Source organism: Panthera uncia (genome assembly GCF_023721935.1).
Source record: "Panthera uncia isolate 11264 chromosome B2 unlocalized genomic scaffold, Puncia_PCG_1.0 HiC_scaffold_25, whole genome shotgun sequence".
NCBI lineage: Eukaryota > Metazoa > Chordata > Mammalia > Carnivora > Felidae > Panthera > Panthera uncia.
In genome coordinates, this window is record NW_026057581.1 from 2,605,486 (window position 1) to 2,626,999 (window position 21,514).

At 45.1% G+C, this 21,514-nt stretch overlaps 2 protein-coding genes across 2 annotated transcripts in view; both read right to left on the reverse strand.

Moving 5' to 3' along the window:
* Window positions 1-21,514, reverse strand: part of LOC125939373 (uncharacterized) — a 561,003-nt gene that overhangs the window by 368,621 nt on the left and 170,868 nt on the right. The gene's annotated exons all lie outside the window — the stretch shown is intronic.
* On the reverse strand, window positions 608-5,050 carry ZNF391 (zinc finger protein 391). The gene is made up of 2 exons (XM_049654747.1): window positions 4,755-5,050; window positions 608-4,001 (listed from the first exon to the last, which is right to left on the reverse strand). Exon 2 carries the CDS (start codon window positions 3,922-3,924, stop codon window positions 2,848-2,850), a length of 1,077 nt encoding a protein of 358 aa, XP_049510704.1. The 5' UTR covers window positions 3,925-4,001; window positions 4,755-5,050; the 3' UTR covers window positions 608-2,847.

Genomic DNA, 21,514 nt, shown 5'->3' on the forward strand with positions numbered 1-21,514 from the left:
GTGATTATCCAAGTATTCTGTGCTCTGCTCCTTCTAACCCCACTCCACCCCTACCCTTCTGAGCCCCCACTATGAACTATTCACTGGAGAACCTACTATATGCTAGGTGCTGCGGAGAATATGTTGGTTTTCATTTTTTTGTTATCAAATGTATAATTACATGCAGACCAATGGAGAAATGCATCTTAAATCTATTAGGAAAGGTTTGTTTTCCTTGGAATGGACTTTTTTTTTCTTTCCAAATACTAAGTAAGCAAATGCTCTACTCACTTTACTCACGTTAGTTGCCAGAATGCTCAGTTTGTATCCCTATCTGGATGACTCAAGCATGTCAAAAGTTGTCCTGATCTTGGTCTTCCAGGCTTTCTCCTTTCCCTAATGCTGATTTGTATGTGTGTTTGTTTTTCTATTTTTATCATATGTTGTAAGCTATCTTGAGTCCTTTTTGATACATAATAGAGTTGTAATATAATACACGGCTCTTGCCTATTACTGAGGTTAGAAGAAATGTCTCCTAGTCTAATGGATGGTGATCCCAGGCTTCCATTTCTGGTAATGGACTTACAGACCCTGCAGGGGATGAAATGAAAGGCTACAGGCCAATGTGAAGCAGTAGAATGATAACAATTAGCATTTATTGAGCGCTTACTTTGTCAGCCACTGTTTTCATCACTTTACATGAATAAACTCATTTCATTTGTTCCTTACAACAGTCCCATGAGATGGAAAGCCAAGACGCCAGCATCCCAGAGCTCTAAAGGACACTTAGTCCCAAGAGTGAATTTACATAATTCAAAGTAGGACAAAAAAGGACCAAAATATTTGTGAGGTCATCTCATCAGTCAAAAGACTAAAGACACTGCACTATTAAATTAAACCCTCCTGGTTTAGATTAAAACCAGAGTGCAGACCTGCATCGTACCATGTGTTAGATGGGGCTTCTAAGAGATTTAAGACAATTTCTAACTTCAAAAGTTTATGGAAAAAAAGCACCTGAAAGGATCTGAGAACAGAATAAGAAAGTGTGTAATGTAGAAAAATACACGCAAACCATCACTGCAAAGGACTTCTTTTTTAATGTTTATTTTTGAGAGAGAGTGTGAGTGGGGGAAGGGCAGAGAGAGAGAGACACACAGAATCTGAAGCAGACTTCAGACTCTGAGCTGTCAGCACAGAGCCGGACACAGGTCTCAATCTCACGAACCATGATATCATGACCTGAGCCGAAGTCAGACACTCAACCGACTGAGCCACCCAGGTGCCCCTTCTGCAAAGAACTTCTCAGGTGGGGAACTAGAAGTGTCAGTGGGGGCAGACTTGAGTGTGGATAGGATTTCCGGAGACACAAGGAAGAAAGCAGGAAGTGTAAAAGGGTGCCACAGAATAGTTTGAAAAGAAGCCAAGTGTGAACAGAGGGTGTGGTAGAGACAAAGGACAGGTCTGCCCACGGATACCGGGCAGTAATGGAAAATAAGGAAATGGACCTAACTGTGGAAGGCCTTGAAGTTACAGTTTGACCTTTTTCCCAGGGACAATGAGAACTGAGGACTCTTCAGACAAGGTGATTGTTTAGTCAGGCATCGAGTGGGAGACAGGGAGACAAGGGCAATGGTGTTTACTCTCACAATCTGGGCCCAAACTCCTGGGGCCCCGGCAGCAGCAGTTAAGAACAGAGAGAGAAATCAACTCGTAAGCCATTTCAGATAAAACCTAGCCAACTGATTACCTGGGATAAGGCGGGCAATAATCACAGGGCATTTAGGGACTGCTCAGCACTTTGGATGCTTTAAAGGGATCTAAAGAAAGGTTTGTGTCTTCAAGAAGCTTGCAACCTCATTGAATAACCTCAAGTATTATGGCCCGATAAAATGAGACTATTCTGGTCTAATTCTTGCCCAAAGTTATAGAGCTCATCACTGTTAATCAGAGAATGTTGGGAGGTAGGGAAAGTGTGGATCAGCACACAATCATGGATCCCAGCAGAAGCCCAAATGTTAAGGCCTAAGAGTGGCCAAAAGTGCCAATTCTGCAAATGTCAAGTAGGAAAAAGACTAAGAAATAGGCACTGAATTTGTCCTTGAGAGATCAGCTCTACAGGATCAGTGAGCATTAGGACCAGAGGGCCGAAGCTTCGTGAAGTCTGTAAACAAAAGCAAATTTAAAAACTAGGGCAGCATTTTTTCTAAATAATGGAAAAATTAAACGTTAAGTGTCAGGACATTCTTGGTAAGGAAGAGATAAAATACTACTACGATTAACTAAGCACATTAGTAGAACCATGGTTTATACTTTGAGGAAAATACACTACAGCAAAAAAGGTTCAAGAGAAAAATCTGTCCTTATAAGATGAGGGACTGAATTTGCCTCAATGCTATTATCACCAAACCGGTGGGAGTGTTTTGTCCTGTTCTGAAGCCAGCTCCTTCTCTTCTGTGACTAGAGCCAGGATCTCTCTCTCTCTCTCTGTCTCTCTCTCTCTCACACGCACGCACACACACACAGGATTTCCTCTTAAGTAAAGGGACTGACACGGTCGGGAAACAGAAGGTTCACTGACTGTTCAGGGAGCCAAGCCCTGCAGAACAGATAAAGTGAGCAAATACAAGGTGTCAGGTAGGAGGTCTATACTCTAAGTCTGGAGTCCTCCAGAATAGGGGATGGAACGTGTTGGCTTCTGAAAGTCATCCCCTTGTCTTGATCAGTCCTTTGAGCATCAAGGAAGGAAGGCAGGAAGACTAACTTGAAATTGGCTTCTGGCCAGCTAGTAGAGGGGGGGACTTCCAAGACGTGTAGCGACAGGAAGTCACGCTGTGTGCTCTTACGCTGCCATCAACGAGAGCTCAGGTATTACCCTTTCGCGTGAAGCTGCTGATGTCTGATGAGAGTTGAACTCTGACTGAAGGCTTTCCCACAGTCGTTACATTTGTACGGCTTCTCTCTCGTGTGAGTCCTCTGGTGCATGATGAGGGAGGAGCTCCGACCGAAGCCCTTCCCGCACTGTCCACACTCATGGGGCTTTTCTCCGGTGTGGATCCTCTGGTGTTCGCTAAGGGACGAGCTTCTGCTGAACACCTTCCCGCAGCCGCTGCACGCGTAGGGGCTGTCCCCGGTGTGCGTCCTCTGGTGCTCAACGAGGGAGGAGATCCAGCCGAAAGCTCTCCCGCATTCGCGACACGCGTACGGGTTCTCGCCGGTGTGTATGCGCTGATGCTGAATTACGGTTGACCGGTCACCGAAGGCTTTCCCGCACTCGTTACATTCGTAAGGTCTTTCTTGGGTGTGAGTTCGCTGATGCTGACTGAGGTTAGTGCTTCGGCTAAAGGCTTTTCCGCACGCACCGCATTCGTACGGTTTCTCTCCCGTGTGGATCCTCCGGTGTAGACTAAGGTGAGTACTCCGGCTGAAAGCCTTTCCACACTCACCGCATTCATACGGCTTCTCTCCAGTGTGAGTTCTCTGATGTTCGAGAAGGTGTGTGCTTCGGCTGAAGGTTTTCCCACACTCGTGGCATTCAAAAGGCTTTTCTCCACCATGAGTTCTAATGTGGACTGTAAGGTCTGACTGGTAACTGAAGGCTTTGCCACATTCACTGCATTTACAGGGTTTCTTCTGTGGGAAGAGTTTTTGGTGTTTAATTAAGTCTGAATTGTCTTCGAAGTGTTTCCTAGATATGGGGGATCTAGCTCCCTCTGGAGTTTTCTGCTGGGTATTAACTTCTGAGCTTGGGCTAAATTCACTAGATTCGGGACCTCTCTCCCTCGTGAAAATTTCCTTGAGGGTCACTGACACTTTTCTGATCGCTGTTTTCCCAAAAGAAGATGTCTTCCATATGGGACATTTTGTCTGCCTTGACAGCCGGCCCCCACTTTTACAGGCTTCTTCATTCGTACGACCTTGGGCAGTCTTCCCTCTGAAACCTTCCATTGCGGACCCTGAAAACTCTATTCTTCGGCAATAGCCTGATTGGTGTTGATGCTTTGGCTCAGTTCAAATCTCCTTTTCTGAAAGACATTTAAAGTGCAAACGTGACCTGCCTCACCTGCCTCTAGTGTGGAAACCAAGGGAAAGAAGCCATTAGGAAAAAAAAAAAAAAAAAAAAGACAGCAAATTTGCAATTCACACCTAGTGTCACCTTTCAGTGGGGAGAAAATAAAAAGGGACAGTTGAAGGGAAGTGCACAGGGGCAGAAGAGATAGCAGGCCGAGATCCTATAATAGGCATGGTGAGCACAGAGACATCAAGAAACGGGGAGGGAGGTGGGTACTATGCTGAGCCAAAAAAATGGAAATGAGCCGGTAGACCAGCTGATGAGCGGAGAGCAGGGCTTCGAAAGGAAAATGAGCTGTTAGTTACTGTAGCCGACGAGTGGTAGTAAATGGGAAGAAGGGAAGGGGTGAGAACAGACTCAGTGTAGAAGAGACCCCCTCTGAAAAAGCAAAAAGTGCAGGACGACTCTATCAAGCGCGGATGCAATCATTTTCTTGGCCCTGAGAGACAACAGGATTTAAGTAACTACAGCACTGCCACCGCCACGGGTCCCCCAGCCCTCCCTCCAACCGGTTAGGTGTTCTGAGCAAGTCTACTACCCGAGACCATCCGAGTTCATCTCCACAGAGGTCATCTAGGCCAGCTCACATCTGACAAACAGAAAGCAGACTGGGTAGCTTCAGTCACCTGGCGAATTACAAGAGCTTAGACTGGAACTGACGTCTCCTAAGTATCACATTGGCGGTCTTTTCAATGATATCACTCACCTAGACAGGGATTTTCGGTCACTGAAGATCCAGCATCCACCGCTGTCCTCCCTCCGACCGAATGACCACGTGCAGTTCACATGCTGGGATTCCTGCTGATGGGAAATGATGTAACACAGGGCTAGTCAGAGCTCGGTCTTAATGCTTCGATGTACAGAAAAGACACTGCCAACTTTCAGAGGCTGTGGCAGGAGGGGCTGGCGAAAACGGCTGTGTGACAGGAGCTAAAACTGGGCTCCAAAAGGTTATACACAGCCGCATCAGAATCCCTTCTAGAGCTTGTTGCTCGAGATATCTTGGCTTTGCCTCAGGCCTAGCAGGTATGATATGGGGCCCAGACATTTGTTTTTAGTAAGTTCTTATAACTTAACAAGTAGAACTGCCCCCAAAGAACCTTAGAAACCTACTCTAAGTGGCCTGAGAAATGTGCTGGCTGAAACCAGCCTCCCCCCCACCCGACATTCCTCACGTAGGAGGGTCTAGAACATAAGCTCAACATTCCTCACGTAGGAGGATCTAGAACATAAGCTCGGCTTCCCACAGACTTCCTGCTGCCGGCAGGGCCGGCACTTCCCAAGGATCTCAAGGCTCCCAGGTACTAGGCGGCTAGCTTCTCAGACGCACCCTGTTAAACAGCCGGCACCCCACAGACTGCCTGGCACCAAGCGGTCTATTTACCCCCCGCCGACAGAGCTGTGCTTACACTGGCTCGTAAGGGAAGAGCGGCAAGGCCCTCTCCCGGGACGCTGACCTGTGCCGAGTGACTGGCGGGGCACCCCGGCTGCCACAACCTTCCTGCTGGGAAAATGGGAGAATGTGGGAATCTGCGCCTTTTCTTCTCCCCCATCTCTGGACTCCCAAGTTTCCCCGCTGAAGCTTTTTCTTTAAGCCATTCTCTCGTGGACTCATCTGGAGCCCCTGTGCTTGACAACAGGCTGCAAACTGTGTAACGTTCCCCCTAATGCTTCTGCTCACACATCTGCCGGGTTAGGAGATGATCTGGTTTCACAGGTATTTCCTTTCTCGTAGACCAGGAACCTCCCAGATGGGAAGGTGAATGGAGGACATCCACCAAGAAGTCATGCAGGGTGAGCCTCGAGGGCAGTGTGATGATGCCGTCTGTATCCAAGAGGGCTGCTGTCTGTATCCAGGGTGATGCCGTCTGTATCCAGCTTTGCCAAAAACCTGCCTTTCAGCTGGAAACAGGGAACGAGGAAGCCCTACCACCAGGTTGAATAAGAGGCTAACTCTTTTTGATCCTTGCAGCACAAATCCAGTTGCATACCTGATGCCTCCTCCCTTAACCGGACTTTGCCCCCCTGCTGGCGGGCCGGCTGGCCTGCAGTCTTGCGGCCCAGACCCTTTAGCTACTCTAGCATTACTTTGTTGGCGGTTCACTGCTACTTCTCTCTCTTATTACAGTAATCCTCCTCGGGAAAGTTTGGGGAATCGGTGAGGGTTTTTTGTTTTCTGTTTTTTTCTTTTTCACTGTCCCGTTGACTGGATAGTGCTATTGGAATTTAGTGCAGGTCAGGGATGATGGGCATTCCTGCAAAACAAAAAATGTTCCTGATCCTGTGAGACTTTCAAAAAAGTTGTTAATAGTTACCTAACGCTGCTTTACACACAGATACAAAATATTTTGCACAGCTTTGATATATATTGGAAAATTAAGGAAATACACTTCTTTTTCTTTGGATATTAGGAAGTGTTCATTCCGGGAAACTCAAACCACTCACGGTATTGAATTCACAGATATGACATTCGTTTACCGGATTGTATTTGTAGCTGTTGTATTCACAGTGATTCTATAGATGCTGCCATCTCCTTTGTCCAGCCTTTAAGTGCTGAAATAGTACTATCCTAACAAGTTACTTTCCTTTGTATCATAGGTAATGTGTTGATATTTTGGAAGTTACATCTATAGGTCACTACTATTATTTGTAAGTTTTACTTCAGGATGATGAAGGGGATGGTAGGTCTGAAAGGAGGAGAAATACTTCTCTAGTGAAATGGAGATGGTAACAGTTGCACGTGTGTGTCACAGCAGGTAAATTACAAAGCCTCTAAAGCCAAGTCCTTGTCCCCAGCAGAAGCCCTTAAACATATGAGAGCACCCGCACGGCCACAAGGTGATGTGGAAATGGGACTTCTGTCCATAGTGGAATGTTACCACGTTATTACATATTATAGTCCATCATGGAGAAGAGACACTGTTGAGAAAATGTTTAGGTTTGGGGGGATTTGTTTAAGGTTTTCCCCTCAACCAGGAAGATCTGAAATTTGAAGATCTTTATAAATTTTCTTAGAACCATGCAAACATAGGCTATCTGAAGTAAACAGAATATCCTGAACAGAGTAAGAACTAGGACAGAATTCAAAGGAGATGGCCAGTTTGAGGTCAAGTGTCTCCCTCACACTCACTATACCTTGGCGATTGGTAAAAGGAGCCAGTGTTATATCAGGGCATCTATGAATCAATTCATTTCTTCCGGTAGTACAAGTGTCGCCAAATGTAGTTGTTTTGGCATTTCAAATAAGCTCACTACACGTGTAACTGTAACATGCATTTTATGTTTGTATATGTGGCATGTGTGACCGATACATAGAAACCCCATTGGGGAACGTTTCTACATTAAAAAAAGGAATTTGGAGCGCCTGGGTGGCTCAGTTGGTTAAACGTCTGACTTTGGCTCAGGTCACGATCTCCCGGCTTGTGAGTTCAAGCCCTCGTCGGGCTCTATGCTGACAGCTCAGAGTCTGGAGCCTGCTTTGGATTCTGTGTCTCCTTCTGTCTCTGCACCTCCCCCTACTTGCGTGCATGCTCTCTCTCTCAAAACTAAGGCATTTAAAAAAAATTTTTTTTTAAAAAGGAACTTAACTTGGAAGCTCTTGAGGTCTTTTGTGTCTGCTTATTGTAAGCATTTTTATGAATGTTGACTCATTTATGCCTCCCATCAGTGAGAGGGATACTATGATTATTCCCACAATACAACACAGGAAGAATTTGAGGTACAGAGAGGTTAAGTAATTGGCCCAAGGCCAAGTGATAAATGCTAGACTCACACTCGCTAAAGAGGAATGCCTCAGTTGCACTTTTTACTCCAGTGGCCCCTGAATGGCCAAGAAACTAACCTCCGCAGATACCAGGATACCAGCATGACCCTGACCGCAGAGCACCATGGAGGTTTAGAGAGTGCCTGCCTCTAAAAGGTGGTCACCCTGAGAGGCTGCAGGAAGTCCCAAGCACGCTCAAGCCCTAACCCTGCGGCCTGGGTTCAAATCTGCCGGCCCACAGTGCAGGTGGCATCCTTGGCAGGGATCGGCAGAATGCCAGATGGAAGCCCCGTGGGGTAAGCACTCACCAGGTAATCTGGAATTTGGTCATAGCTCTGTCGGTAGCTATATAAAAACCTGGGGAAAACCACCAATCTGGTTTTATGTCTCTCCACATGTCAAATGAAGATGTTAGACTTGATTTTGGTCCAAAGGTCCCGGATTCCTGGAGTTTAATTTTAGGTCCCAAACGCTAAGGGACGCTGTCTGCCGAGACTAAGGGGATGAGACTAGAATGAACCTTGTCTTTTTCAAAGCACCAGAGAAATGTGAGAGCCTAAGGTCCATGTGTCAGATGAAACCATTCAAGAAACAGGCCAAGAGGCTGTGTTCTTCAATCACCTAATGACGAAACAGAGCAAAGCAGTGGAGAGCGAGACATTAAGGGCGGTCGGCAGGCCAACAATGGCGAGTCCCATCCGGGGCAAAATTGGGCAGAGTCACCTGAAGGAAGTTCTTGAAAAGAGAAATAAATGTATCCCCTGCTTGGTGAGATGCCAGACGTTCAGAAAAGAATCCTTCCTTCCCTTACATGGGCTATAGCTCTTCTAGTAGGACAGACAGCTGCCTTTCCCTCTTCTACTTCCTCCTGGCTTTCTGTTTGTCTAAAAGCAAAGCTGGCAGAGGTCTTATCCTGGGCAGCCAGAACCACTGGTCTAGCAATGACCGCATCTGGCTAGCTGAACGCAACCTTAAGGGTTACGAGGTAAAACAAATGCCTAAAAGCAATCCTTCCTCCTCCCAGATACAGAAACAGGACAGTAAACACGGATGTCTGACCTTAAGTCCCTAATTCTTTAACGACCAAAGGTAAAGGAGATGGATCTGGGCCAAGCCTAAACTCTTCCTAAACTCTCTAGGTGAATGGAGGCATATAATCCGGCCTCTCTGTCAATTTCCTCACACGAGGGTGTGAGCGACGGCAGTCTCTTACTTCCTCCTGGGGATCAATACAGAAGGCAGCTGCCACCGCTCCACCATCACAGGGCTGTGCATCCCTGGGCGGGTCACTCGCCTTCCTGAAGATCTGGTCCCACACTGTAAAATGGTGTAACCACTACCTGCTTTTCTCACAAAGCTTCTGTTAATGTTACAAGTTAAAAGGTAGCAAAGCATTTATAATAAGGAATATCAGACACAACGTAAGGAGACATACCTCAAATGAAGTAATTTAAAAACTGTGCTGGTGCACACTTAAGGGAAGTTGCTCTCAGGGGCACCTGGGTGGCTCAGTCGGTTGAGCATCCAACTTCGGCTCAGGTCATGATCTCGCGGTTCGTGAGTTCAAGCTCCACGTCGGGCTCTGTGCTGACAGCTCAGAGCCTGGAGCGTGCATCAGATTCTGTGTCCCCCTCTTTCTCCACCCCACCCCTGCTTGTGCTCTGTCCCTCTCTTTCAAAATGAATAAACATTAAAAAATAAATAAGAAAGGGAAGTTGCTCTCAGAGAACTGGTGAGGTCCCCTCCAGCAGCTGCTGCTCTAGAGCCTGGACAGATCCCGGCTTTGGAGGATGCACACCAAGGCATGACTGGGCTGTGTGACCCAAGTCTCAGGGAGGAACCCCCAGATTTCAGAGAGGGCAGGTCATTGGAACTCCCCAAGGTTAGGGCCATGCCCTTACCCAGATTTCCCTCCAAGGGATTTCTCGACCATAGTATGGGAAGTCGCCTCCCATTTTCTCTTTTCCTCCTTCCTTCCTCATCCTCTCCTTTTCTGGATCACCTCCCTGCTTTATGGATCCTGCATCCCTTCCAAATCCTTTTCTCAAGCAGAGCAGTCACAAGCGCCCCAATCTTCCCAGCGCTGGCCACCTCCTGTTACCCTAACCCTCCGAAATTCTTCTGCCCATGCCACTTCTTCTTAGAATCAACTTGGAATCCAGCAAGAAGGCTCGTTTAGCTCTGCTCCCTTCAGTGTTAAAAATTTATGTCATTCGGAAGGAAGCAGGTTCGGAAGGTTCTGGAACAGCTCTTCTCCAGGTGCTCTGTTTTGTAGTATTTCAGCTGGACTGCTTGCTGGAGCCTTTGCCAGCGCGCAAAGGAATCGGCACGAGGGCCTGGGCAGCCTCGGTTCAACCCTAGAACGGGGCGAAGTCCTGAGACCGACTGCAAGATGGTCTTCAGGCAACAGCGTTCGGGGAAATCGGCTCAAAATAATAGCAGATCACACGATTCGATGCACAGAATTTGTCAATACCTCCACCAATTAATAAACTACCATATTCAAGTACGAACCGTCACCATCGGAACCACAAAATGGGGACTTCTACTCACAAGATCTGTAACGTCATGGAAGGTGCTTCATCTCTGTGCCTCAGTTTCCTCATCTGCAACATGGGGGGAAGAACAGTGCATGTCACGGGGTTAACGCGAGGATAAGAGGAGTCGGTCCAGGTGGAAAAACGCTTGGACCGGTGACCGGCACACGGCAAGCACCGGGGACACCCCGGTCGCCCGGCTGAGCCGAGAGGGGAGCGGAACGCAACTCGGGTCCTGAGCTGGTGGCGGGGGCGCACCCCGAGACCACCCCCCCCCCCGCCGACCGCGCAGCCCCAGGACCAGCCTGCCCCCCACCCCCACCCCGGCCCCCCGCAGCCAGCGTCCCCGCCCCCGCGGCCACACCACCCGTGCTCTCCGCGACACCGCTTCCCGGAGCCTCCAGGCCCAGCCGCCCAGGCCCGGCCCCGGGCCCCGCGCGCGGCACTCACCGGCCGCCTCCGGCCGCGCGCCGGGACACACCCGGAGCCGGGCCCGCGCGGTGACGGAACCGGAGTGCGCGCGGCGCTCGAGGAAGCCGGAAGGGTTAGCGGGGAGCCCCCGCGTCGGCTCCCACGCTTCCCGGTTTGCGGGGTAGCGGCGCCTCGGCGCTCGCGCTCCGGGTGGAGCCCGGCTGCGCGGACGCGGCCTCACCCTGCGCTGACGAGCCGCCGCGGGACGGAGCGGGCGGGGCGCGCGGGCGGCGGGTGCGGCTCTGCGCCTGCGCCCCAGCGCTCGGCCCCTCCCGTCGGGCGCGAGGCTGAGGGAGGCGTCGGGGGCCCTGAGCGCCTCTGTGCCTTCCACACGGCGCAGCGCGGACCAGGGGTGCCCGGTGTTACCCAGCGCACCCGGACCACCGGGCAGGACGCAGATCCCCAGGCTTCGCGCTCCAAGGTGTCCTCCTGGGTCCGAGGAGGGGCGCCGGGACGCGGCATTTCCGGTGCGCCTCGCTGGTTCTCCCGAGGCCGGCGTCCCCGACCCGCCCCGGACAGACAGGCTTCCTCGCCCAGCCTGGACGCCAGACCCCACCGGGAGCCGGGGAGATGGGCGAAATCAGGACCCTACCCTGGTTTTTCTCAGATAAAAACCCAGCTTTTATCAGACACGAAATAATTTTTTAGTCTATGTGTTCATTTTCCCCCTAAATTATTTGTCAGAACCTCAATGTTGGAAGATGCATTCGAATTCATCTAAACCATGAGTACACTACCCAGTCAAGCCCAGTGAAACCCTTACATGATAAATATTTTATAACATTTTCTTTGTCTTCTTGAAATTTCAAAAAGAAGTAAAACCACATACGCAATTTAACACTACCAATACGATGCTGCAATTATGAGATGAAGAAATAAAAGGAAAGTAATGCATAACAAAGTAATATGTGTTTCGGTTTGTAAATGCTTGGGCATGACTGCATAACGAGGCTGTCAAATGCTTGCACCTAAAAACAATGAACAAATTTGGCTTAGAGAAGGAAGACAATATTGAATTGAATATTGTCTATATTTTTCTTTGCATTTAATATGTTCAAACAAGGGCTAAATGTAGATAAAATCACCATGAATATACAGCTACAATGCAGACCACGGAGAGTGTCTCATCCTCTTGCATTGGCAACCCAAATACCATGAGTAGCATTGTATCAATGAATCACTCATGGTATATATCTGAGCAAAATAAAGTCTTCTTTTATCTTAATACATCTGGCATCTGGCAGTTGCCTCCTTGGAAAATTCAGGCTGTGTTAAAAACATGCAAAAGGCATATAATGTTTATTTTAAAATGGACTTAGGTTTGGGGTGCCTGGGTGGCTCAGTCGGTTGAGCGTCAGACTTCAGCTCAGGTCACGATCTCACGCTCCGTGAGTTCGAGCCCCGCGTCGGGCTCTGGGCCGATGGCTCGGAGCCTGGAGCCTGCTTCCGATTCTGTGTCTCCCTCTCTCTCTGCCCCTCCCCCGTTCATGCTCTGTCTCTCTCTGTCTCAAAAATAAATAAACGTTAAAAAAATTTTTTTAAATGGACTTAGGTTTATGTTCACGTACAGGAATGTACAATTTTTTTGTCGTGTGGGTCTGCTTTTGGTATAGTGCATAATATCTGGTATATCTGGGCCCTGTCCACACAATGCCATTGTACCCTTTAATCATAGAGACAACTAGAAACTCCCAGCCCATTTCCAAAATGACTTCCGGGAGATTGTACTGCCCCTGGTGAGAACTATAGATTTAGCCCCTACCACTTTTTCAATGACTGAATCTTTTCTCTAACACCCCACCGGAAAACTATCCAGGCTGTGCTTGAACACATCAAACGAGGCATGACATGCCGCTTGTCAAGGGAGCGTAACTCTGTGTACAGTTGGTAGAGTTGGATATGGGCAGCATGTTCGCCCTGTCCCCCAAGGAGTCTCCCCAAGGAGCCGGGGTTGGTGAGATGAAAGTCCTTTCTCAATAGTGGAACAAATAATAATAAATCTTCCTGGTTATGACTGTGCAAAAGAATGAAACTGGACCACTCTCTTACACCATGCATAAAATTTAACTCAAACGGAGTAAAGACCTGACTGCAGGACCTGAAGTCATACAACTCCTAGAAGAAGGCATAGGCAGTAAGCTACTTGATACAGGTCTTAGCAATGATTTTTTGGATCTGACACCAAAAGCAAAAGCAACAAAAGCAAGAATAAACAAGTGGCTCTACATCAAACTAACACTCTTCTACACAGCAAAGGAAACCACCAACAAAATGAGAAGACAACCTACTAAATGGGAGGAAAAAAATGCGAATCATTTAAGTAGTAAGAGGCTATTACCCAAAATATATGACGGATTCGTGCAACTCAAGAGGAAAAAAAGAACAAAAACCACATGCAAATAAGCAACAACAACAACAAACAAGCCAAACACCCCAACTAAAACATGGGCAGAAGATCTGAATAGGCATTTTTCCAAAGGCATTTCCCTGTTTTCAAAGAAACAGGTACATGAAAAGATGCTCAACATCACTCATCATCAGGGAAATGCAAACCTAAACCACAATGAGATTATCACCTTACATCCGTTAGAATGGCTATTACCAAAAAATGAAAAGAAATAACAAATGTTAGTAAGGATGTGAAGGAAAGCAAACCCTCACGTACTGTTGATGGGAATGTAAATTGGTGTATCCACTGTGGAAAACAGTATGGAGGCTCCTCAAAAAGTTAAAAATAGAACTACTTTATGGTCCAGCAGTTCCCCTGCTGAATATTGATCTGAAGAAGAGGAAAACACTAACTTGAAATGTGTGTGTGTGTGTGTGTGTGTGTGTGTGTGTCTTATATGTCACTAATTTCTGATGATGCTTCCCACCAGATCACTTTCCTTCTCTCACATTTTGAATTCTGTATACAGATTGATGTGCTCCCCTTTCCTGCCATTCTTGTCCCAATGTACCTTTTCTCCTTTCCCATCCCTGAGTTCTATTAAATGCAAAGACATGTTTCAGAGTGTAAGAGCCATATATATCTGTGAACATATTTAATTTCATGACATCCCTTCATCTTTACCAGTTTCTTTTCACTCAGCACAAAAGGCATGAATCTTGAAAATTTTCTTCGGGTTGAGAAAATAGTCTAGAGACCAAGGAGTCTATTGAAAACCAAGATGTTTTTGAAGAAGATTTAGCCTTGGGGGCAATAATGGAAAGACCCACAAAAGGTGGTCCTTAAGACCTAAACTTGGGAGAAGATTTGGAATGTAAGAATAGGTTGCAGAGGGGTGCCTGGGTGGCCCAGTCAGTTAAGCAGCTGCCTTCAGCTCAGGTCATGGTCTCGCGGTCTGTGGGTTCGAGCCCGGTGTCGGGCTCTGTGCTGACAGCTCAGAGCCTGGAGCCTGTTTCAGATTCTGTGTCTCCCTCTCTCTCTGACCCTCCCCTGTTCATGCTCTGTCTCTCTCTGTCTCAAAAATAAATAAACGTTAAAAAAAAGATTTTAAAAGAATAGGTTGCAGAGCCAGCAGGGAGAGTAGCAAAGAGTATCGGATCAAATGTTGTTTGCTAGCAAGAAAATACTCATCTAAGAGAGGGCCAGGCAAATACAAAGTTTGCAAAACCATTTCTTACTACACAACAAAAAATTCCTATAGGAGGGAGAGACCATATAAATGTGATAAGACTGAAGATATATTCAAACAGAAAGCAAGACCTCATCAAATATACAGCGTTGAGAAGCCATGCAAATCTAAGGAATGTGGGAAATTGTTCAGTTATGATCATTTTCTTAATAGTCATCTAAAGACTCATCATTCATCATCTCATTTTAGAGAGAAATCTTCTGAATGTAATAGTCAGAAAGTCTTCAGTGACAATCTAACCTCTACTCAGCATCAGAAAATCCACAGTGGAGAGAAATCTTTTAAATGCAATGATTGTGTCAAAACTTTCAGCTAGAATTCTTCTCTTATTAAACATCAGAGAACTCATACTGGTGAGAAATCATATGAGTATGAAAAGTCCTTCAGCCCTGGCTCATTAAACACTTATTAAACAGAAGAATACACACTGAAGAGAAACCCTGTGAGTGTAATGAATCTGAGAAAGCCTTTTAAAACCAGTCAGTTCTGATTCAGCATTGGCAAATACACACTGGAGAAAAACCCTACGGGTGTAATGAATGTGAGAGAGCGAAGCGCCAGAGTTCACACCTTGCCTTACATCAAGTAATCCACACTGGAAAGAACCTTTATGAACATAACGGGGGAAGGCTTTTAGCCAGAGCTCAAATCTTGCCAAACATCAGAAAAAAAACCACTGGAGAGAGACCCTATGAATGTAGCCAGTGTGGGAAAGCCACTGGCCAGAGTTCAAATCTTACCACACATCAGACAACTCATCCTGGAAAGAAACCTTACGAATGTGGTGAATGTAGCAAAATCTTTACCCAGAGCACAAGTCTCATCAAACATCAAAAGACCACACACTCCAGAAAAGACCCTACGGACATAGTCGGTCTGAGAAAGCCTTCAGCCAGAGTAAAATTCCTTTAAGCATCCGATAACTCACGCTACCTAGAAATTCTGTGAATGTGATGAATATATTAATGACTTCACGTAAATGTCAGCCATCACCAGAGATCAAAGATTTCACTGGTAAAACAAGGAAAGTTTAAGTAAGACTTGATATTTCATGAAAGGTGATCAAGTTAGCGTTGTGAGCAAGATACTACCAAATAAATTTTGTAAGATACTTGAGGACGGGTACTGTGTAGTTCTGATATTTCAGCTTTCTATCAGTGTTTTATAGAGAGACTCCATTTAAATACTTACATCATTCATTAATACATTTTTGGCCAGATTTTTTATGCTCTCATCTTCGGAAACTTTCTGAAATTAAAAAAAAGAAAAAGAAATTCCCTTATAGAACAAATATGTCACAGGGATGAAAAGTACAGCATAGGGAGTATAGTAGAAAAATCTCGTAATAACGTTGTATGGTGACAGCTGGTAACTATTCTTATCATGGTGAGCATTGTGCAGTGTATAGAATTATTGAATTACTATGTTGTGTCCCTGAAACTAATAGAACATCATATGCCAGGTATACTTGAATAAAAAATTAAAAAAAAAGAGTGCCCCAAATGGAAACAGAAGCACCCACATAAAAATTAAGAAAATTTTTTTATTGAGAAGATCACCCCAAATTCTATTTCCACAAGTTCTATTCAAAGAAGCTGGGAATCCAAGTATCTATCACATAAGTCTTCCCACCCGTGACAGAGACAATTCCAGAGGACCTGAAGAAGCAAGGGGACATCTTTTAAATGGCTGAACCCCTAAACAGAGCCATTCATTCCACTATGCTTCACTTCCTCATCCCCAACACAGAGCCATCCATTCATCACTATGCTTCTCTTCACTTCCTCATCTCCAACACCACAGGATCTTATCTAAGACGGAAAGACAACATGGGAAGAGAGTGATTTTCAAGGTGTGTTTTATAAGAATAAATTCTTCAGGATCTAGGCATGTGCTTTTTGAAGACTATCTTCTCTCCTTTGAACTTACTAGTAAAGAAGTAGAAGATTAGGAAAGACACACAGTTAGTTATCTCTGAGCCTATTTCTTATTACTTGGCACTTGGTTTAAAAAGTACCACGTCATCATGCTTCATGAATGGATCCTAATTATCCATATTTCAGTAAGGTCACATCATTTTAAGAGATTGGGCCTCAGGTCAGAAGGTAAGATGATCGTAAATCTGAGTTCCCTTGAGATCCCCTCAGCATCTGAGAAAGAAACCAGAAAGGACCTAAACATGATGAATTGTGAAACTTGATTCCCTCATCTCTCCCCAGACTTACTTCTATTTGGTTTTAGTTGGCTGTTATTAAACAGTGTGAATTCAAACACAATTTAAAATATACCCTAAATTATATGGCAACAGTTATAATACAGCCATACGTTGACAACAGAAACAATGGCAACGTATACAAGTTATTTGTCTAATCTTTAGGCTAGTGTTCAATAACATTAAATGGAAAATACAAGTTAAACTTCCATTAACTTCAATTTTTTTAAGTAGGTGCCCAGCGTGGAGCCCAGCGCAGTGCTTGAATTCACAGCCCTGCGATCAAGACCTGAGCTGAGATCAAGAGTCAGGCTTTTCACTGACTGAGCCACGCAGGTGATCCCATTCCAGCCATTTTTGGGGAGTGTGTGACATTTTTTCTGTATACAAGATCATATCATCAACAAACAGACGATTTTCCTTCTTCCTTTCTGATTTGGATGCCTTTTGTTTCATTTTCTTGCCTAACTGGATAGAACTTCCAGTACTATGTTGAAAAGAATGGTGAGAGGGGACACTCTTGCCTGTTCCTGATGTCAGAGGGAAAGCTTTCAACCTTCCACCATCAAGTACGATGTTGGCTGCATGTTTCTCATATACGGCCTCTATTATGTCGAGGTGTGTTCATCTTATACCCGATGTGAGTGTTTTCTATCATGAAAACGTGTTGAGTTTCGTCTGATGCTTTTTCTGCATCTGTTGAGATCATAACACGATTTTTGTCTTTCATCCTATTAATGTGGTTTATTGATTTGTGTGTGTTAAACCATCCTTGCATCCCAGGGAAAAGTCCCATTTGATCATGGTGTATGATCCTTTTAATCTAGTGTTGAATTTGGTTTGTTAATATTTCGTTGACAATTTTTGCATCTATATTCATCAGGGACATTGGCCTGTGTGTGTATATATACATATGGTGGGTGGCGAAACAATGCTCCAGGCATTTCTTAGGTTGCGCTTTTATTTTTTAAATTAATACACAGACCACGTCATATTTGATAGAGTCCACGCTTCTGTGTTCTGGTACTTAGCACAGTGCCTGGCCCATTGAGAGGATCAGTTAATATTTATGGGGGGAAAAAACATATAAAGTTAACAATATCTATTGATTCCACCTAACTGAAGTTCCTGGGGCCATATATTTTATTTTATTTTATTTTTTAAAGTTTATTAGTTTTCAGAGAGACAGAAACAGTGTGAGTGGGGGAGGGGCAGAGAGAGAGGGAGAAAGAGACAGAATCCCAAGCAGGCTCCACGTTGCCAGCACAGAGCCCGACGTGGGCCTTGAACTTGAACCATGAGATCATGAGCTGAAACCAAAAGTTGGATGCTTAACCGACTGAGCCACCCAGGCACCCCTGGGCCATACACTTTTAAATAAATAGATAAAAGTTTGAAATGAACATATTAAATTAACATCCTGTTCATTTCAATATTTTCAATAGTTCCTCTGCCCGCTCTCATTTTTAAAATGTTCTATTTTTTTTAAGTAATCTCTATACCCGGGGCCCCCCGGGTGGCTCAGTTGGTTGAGTGACCGACTTGGGCTCGGGTCATGATCTCATGCTTTGTGAGTTCGGCCCCGCATCAGGCTCTGTGCTGACAGCTGGGAGCCTGGAGCCTGCTTCGGATTCTGTGTCTCCCTCTCTCTCTGCCCCTTCCCCACTCATGCTCTGTCTCTGTCTGTCTCAGAAATAAATAAACATTAAAAAAAATAAAAAAATAAGTAATCTCTATGCCCAATGTGGGGCTTGAACCTACAGCTCTGAGATCAAGAGTTGCACGCTCCACCGACTGAGCCACCCAGGCACCCCCCATTAACTTCAATTTAATCCATTCATTGATGAGGTAATGAGATGATGGTTATTTTGGTAAAACTCTAGCAGCTGGCATTTGGGGTAGTTGGATTACGTAAGAGTCAATAATGTTATTTTTCATTGGCAAAATCAGTTAAAGTTGGTTAACAAATGCCAAGAGACATAGCTTCTAACAAAATAGCATATAAATTTTTATTATAGAATCAATGATCCAAATATGTTAATAAAAATTTTCTGGTTTCGGGGCACCTGGGTGGCTCAGTCGGTTAAGCGGCCGACTTCGGCTCAGGTCATGATCTCGCGGTCCGTGAGTTCGAGCCCCGCGTCGGGCTCTGTGCTGACGGCTCAGAGCCTGGAGCCTGTTTCAGATTCTGTGTCTCCCTCTCTCTGACCCTCCCCCGTTCATGCTCTGTCTCTCTCTGTGTCAAAAATAAATAAACGTTAAAAAAAAAAATTCTGGTTTCATATATTCAATGGGAAATCTTTAAAATGTTCTATAGAGGGATCCTGCCTGCAAGAGAACACAGGGAACCTTCTGGAGACACAGAAGTGTTCTGGATCATGATGGGGGGGTGGTGCTTACTCAAGTGTATACATTTGTCACATCGTTCACCTGTATACTTAAAAATACTCTCAACAAATATTTGAAAAAAATGTTATGTGAACAGCCCATTGATTTCTATTATTTCTCTTTCAGATCATGTGATTTTTTTTTCTTTAAAACATGCACACGTTCTTGAGAAGTTTGTAAAATGAGCTCTTTATTTAGATTTGCAAGACTGTAGGATCCAGAGTCAAGCACAGCCCCATCAATTTCCCTCCACACACACAATACACACTTGTATGTACATACATTGCCATGTTCTGTGGCCTTATTGAAGGTCATGAGCCTTCATCTTTCCCAGTTTATGCAGACAATGCTTTTGTAGTTTTTAATTTTTCCAGATAGAATTGCTTTTGTTTTTCCAATTTTGCTTTATTTGAATCTTCATGGCAATTTTTCATTTGGGAGCAATGACGTTCTAGATAATTCTGAGCTGTGTTTGACTCTCTTAACTGTCCCTGATTTCTTTCAGATGTTCCTTTTGTCATCTGCCGAGAGAGTGCCTCACACTGAGGGGTCTCAAAATCCCGCCCATTCTCGGAGGCTTGATTAGATGTAAGGATATGAGACTCAAGAAATGTAGAGAGACGATCAGACGAATCCATTGATGGTTGTCTTTTCAGGTTCATCCACTGAAGGAGGAACAAGACGTTTTCGGAGATGACATTTGTTCAGCACCAGGAGGTGTTCTTCTCTGCTCATTACTGACTTCTTACAGCCACCAAGGTGCTTCTCAGTGCTGGGCCCTTTCACTCACCTCCTTCACTGTTAGAATGAACAAGCAACATCATGGCTATACCTTACCGAGGGATGGAATCTGAGACTTTCCATCTTAAATATGACAGTGTTTGGATCTTGGAGATATTGTTATCGGTAAAAATATCGGTGTCTATCCAAGGTCAGGCAGATGAGCAGATGAGCTAGAGTGTACATCTCTCTCTCTCTCTCTCTCTCTCTCTCTCTCACACACACACACACACCCCACAGTAGATAGAGTAGGAGAATAATTGGACTGGGATTAGACATGGACTCTAATCCTAGTTTGGCCATTTGCTAGTTGTGAAATTTTAAGCACCACCTATCTTGGGTGAGCATTAGGGCACACAGCGCAACAATTAAGAATGTGAACTCCTGTAAAAAAAAAAAAAAGTGAGCTCCTGTAGTCAAATCATGGGTGACCTTGGGCAAGGTATTTAACCTCTCTGAGACCGTTTTCTCATCTGTAAAATGAGGTTAATAATAATGACATCAATCACTTATTCAAAAATTATTTGATTATCTACAATGTGCCAGTCTCTGTTGGAGCTTATGTTTTGAGGTGAAATGTGCTAAAACACATCTGATAAGGACTACCAGGAATAAATGTATAGTCCAACAAAATTCGGTTTATTCATTCACTGAACAAGGTAGACCTTTACCAGTAGAAACATGGAACATCTCACAAAGAATGAAGCAGGGTTATTGTAGGATTTCGAGGAAGAGTAAATTTTAGGTAAAATTAAATAAAGCAGCATTTTTTTTTTTTTTGATGGGCTCAATGCAAGTTCGGTCTGGATTAAAAAATAGACACAGGCCTGTTGTTTTAGAAATCTCCAAGTTAACATAAACGTGACATGTTGTGTGTGAAAATGCTGTATCTGAAGCTCTGCACCCGGTTTGGAAATAGAGATTGTTTCTGTTGAAAATGGCTCGAATTCCCCTGGCAGAGTGGGATGTTGATGTATCCTGAGAACGATGTCAAATAGTTTCTGACGGTCTCTGATTTTAGTAAAGAAGATTTCTCACTAGTTTTTTCTTAAAAAAAAAAAAAAGGAGTAGCAAGGCAAAGGTGGGCATGCCATTAGTAAGAACGTAGGAAATCTTTAAAGAGGATCATTGTGCGCCTGGGTGGCTCAGTCGGTTAAGCCTCCAACTTCACCTCGGGTCCTGATCTCACAGTTCAAGCCCCACGTCAGGCTCTGTGTTGACAGCTCCGATTCTGTATCTCCCTCTCTCTCTGCTCCTCCCTGCTCACACGCTGTCTCTCTCTCAAAAATAAAGATTAAAAAATTTAAAAAAAAAACTGTGAAATTTCACAACTGCAATATGTATGACCAATTGGGGAGAAATATTTGCTGTTAACTTTGCAGCAGGCTCTATCCGTGTCATCTGAGTCTGGTTAATGGCAGAGCTGACTTCGCTTTCTCAAACGAGATAATACATACAAAGCGCGGAGAAGAGTGCCTGGCACACAGTATGCCTTTAATAATCATTGCCTGTTGCTATGGAATCTGATTTTCCTGTGGCTCTGGGATTTTAGTGGTTCAATGTATGTCGAGAGACGATAGCAGGAGGCTTCCTTTCTCCTTCGCTTACGAGAGCAGAGTCAGTGCTGTAAAACCGAGGAACTAAACTGCACGCGAGTTACTCAAGAAAACCCCACTC

Bases quoted from the DNA above. Each gene is read 5' to 3' on its own strand.
- ZNF391 (XM_049654747.1), bottom strand. From the start codon at position 3,924: ATGGAAGGTTTCAGAGGGAAGACTGCCCAAGGTCGTACGAATGAAGAA.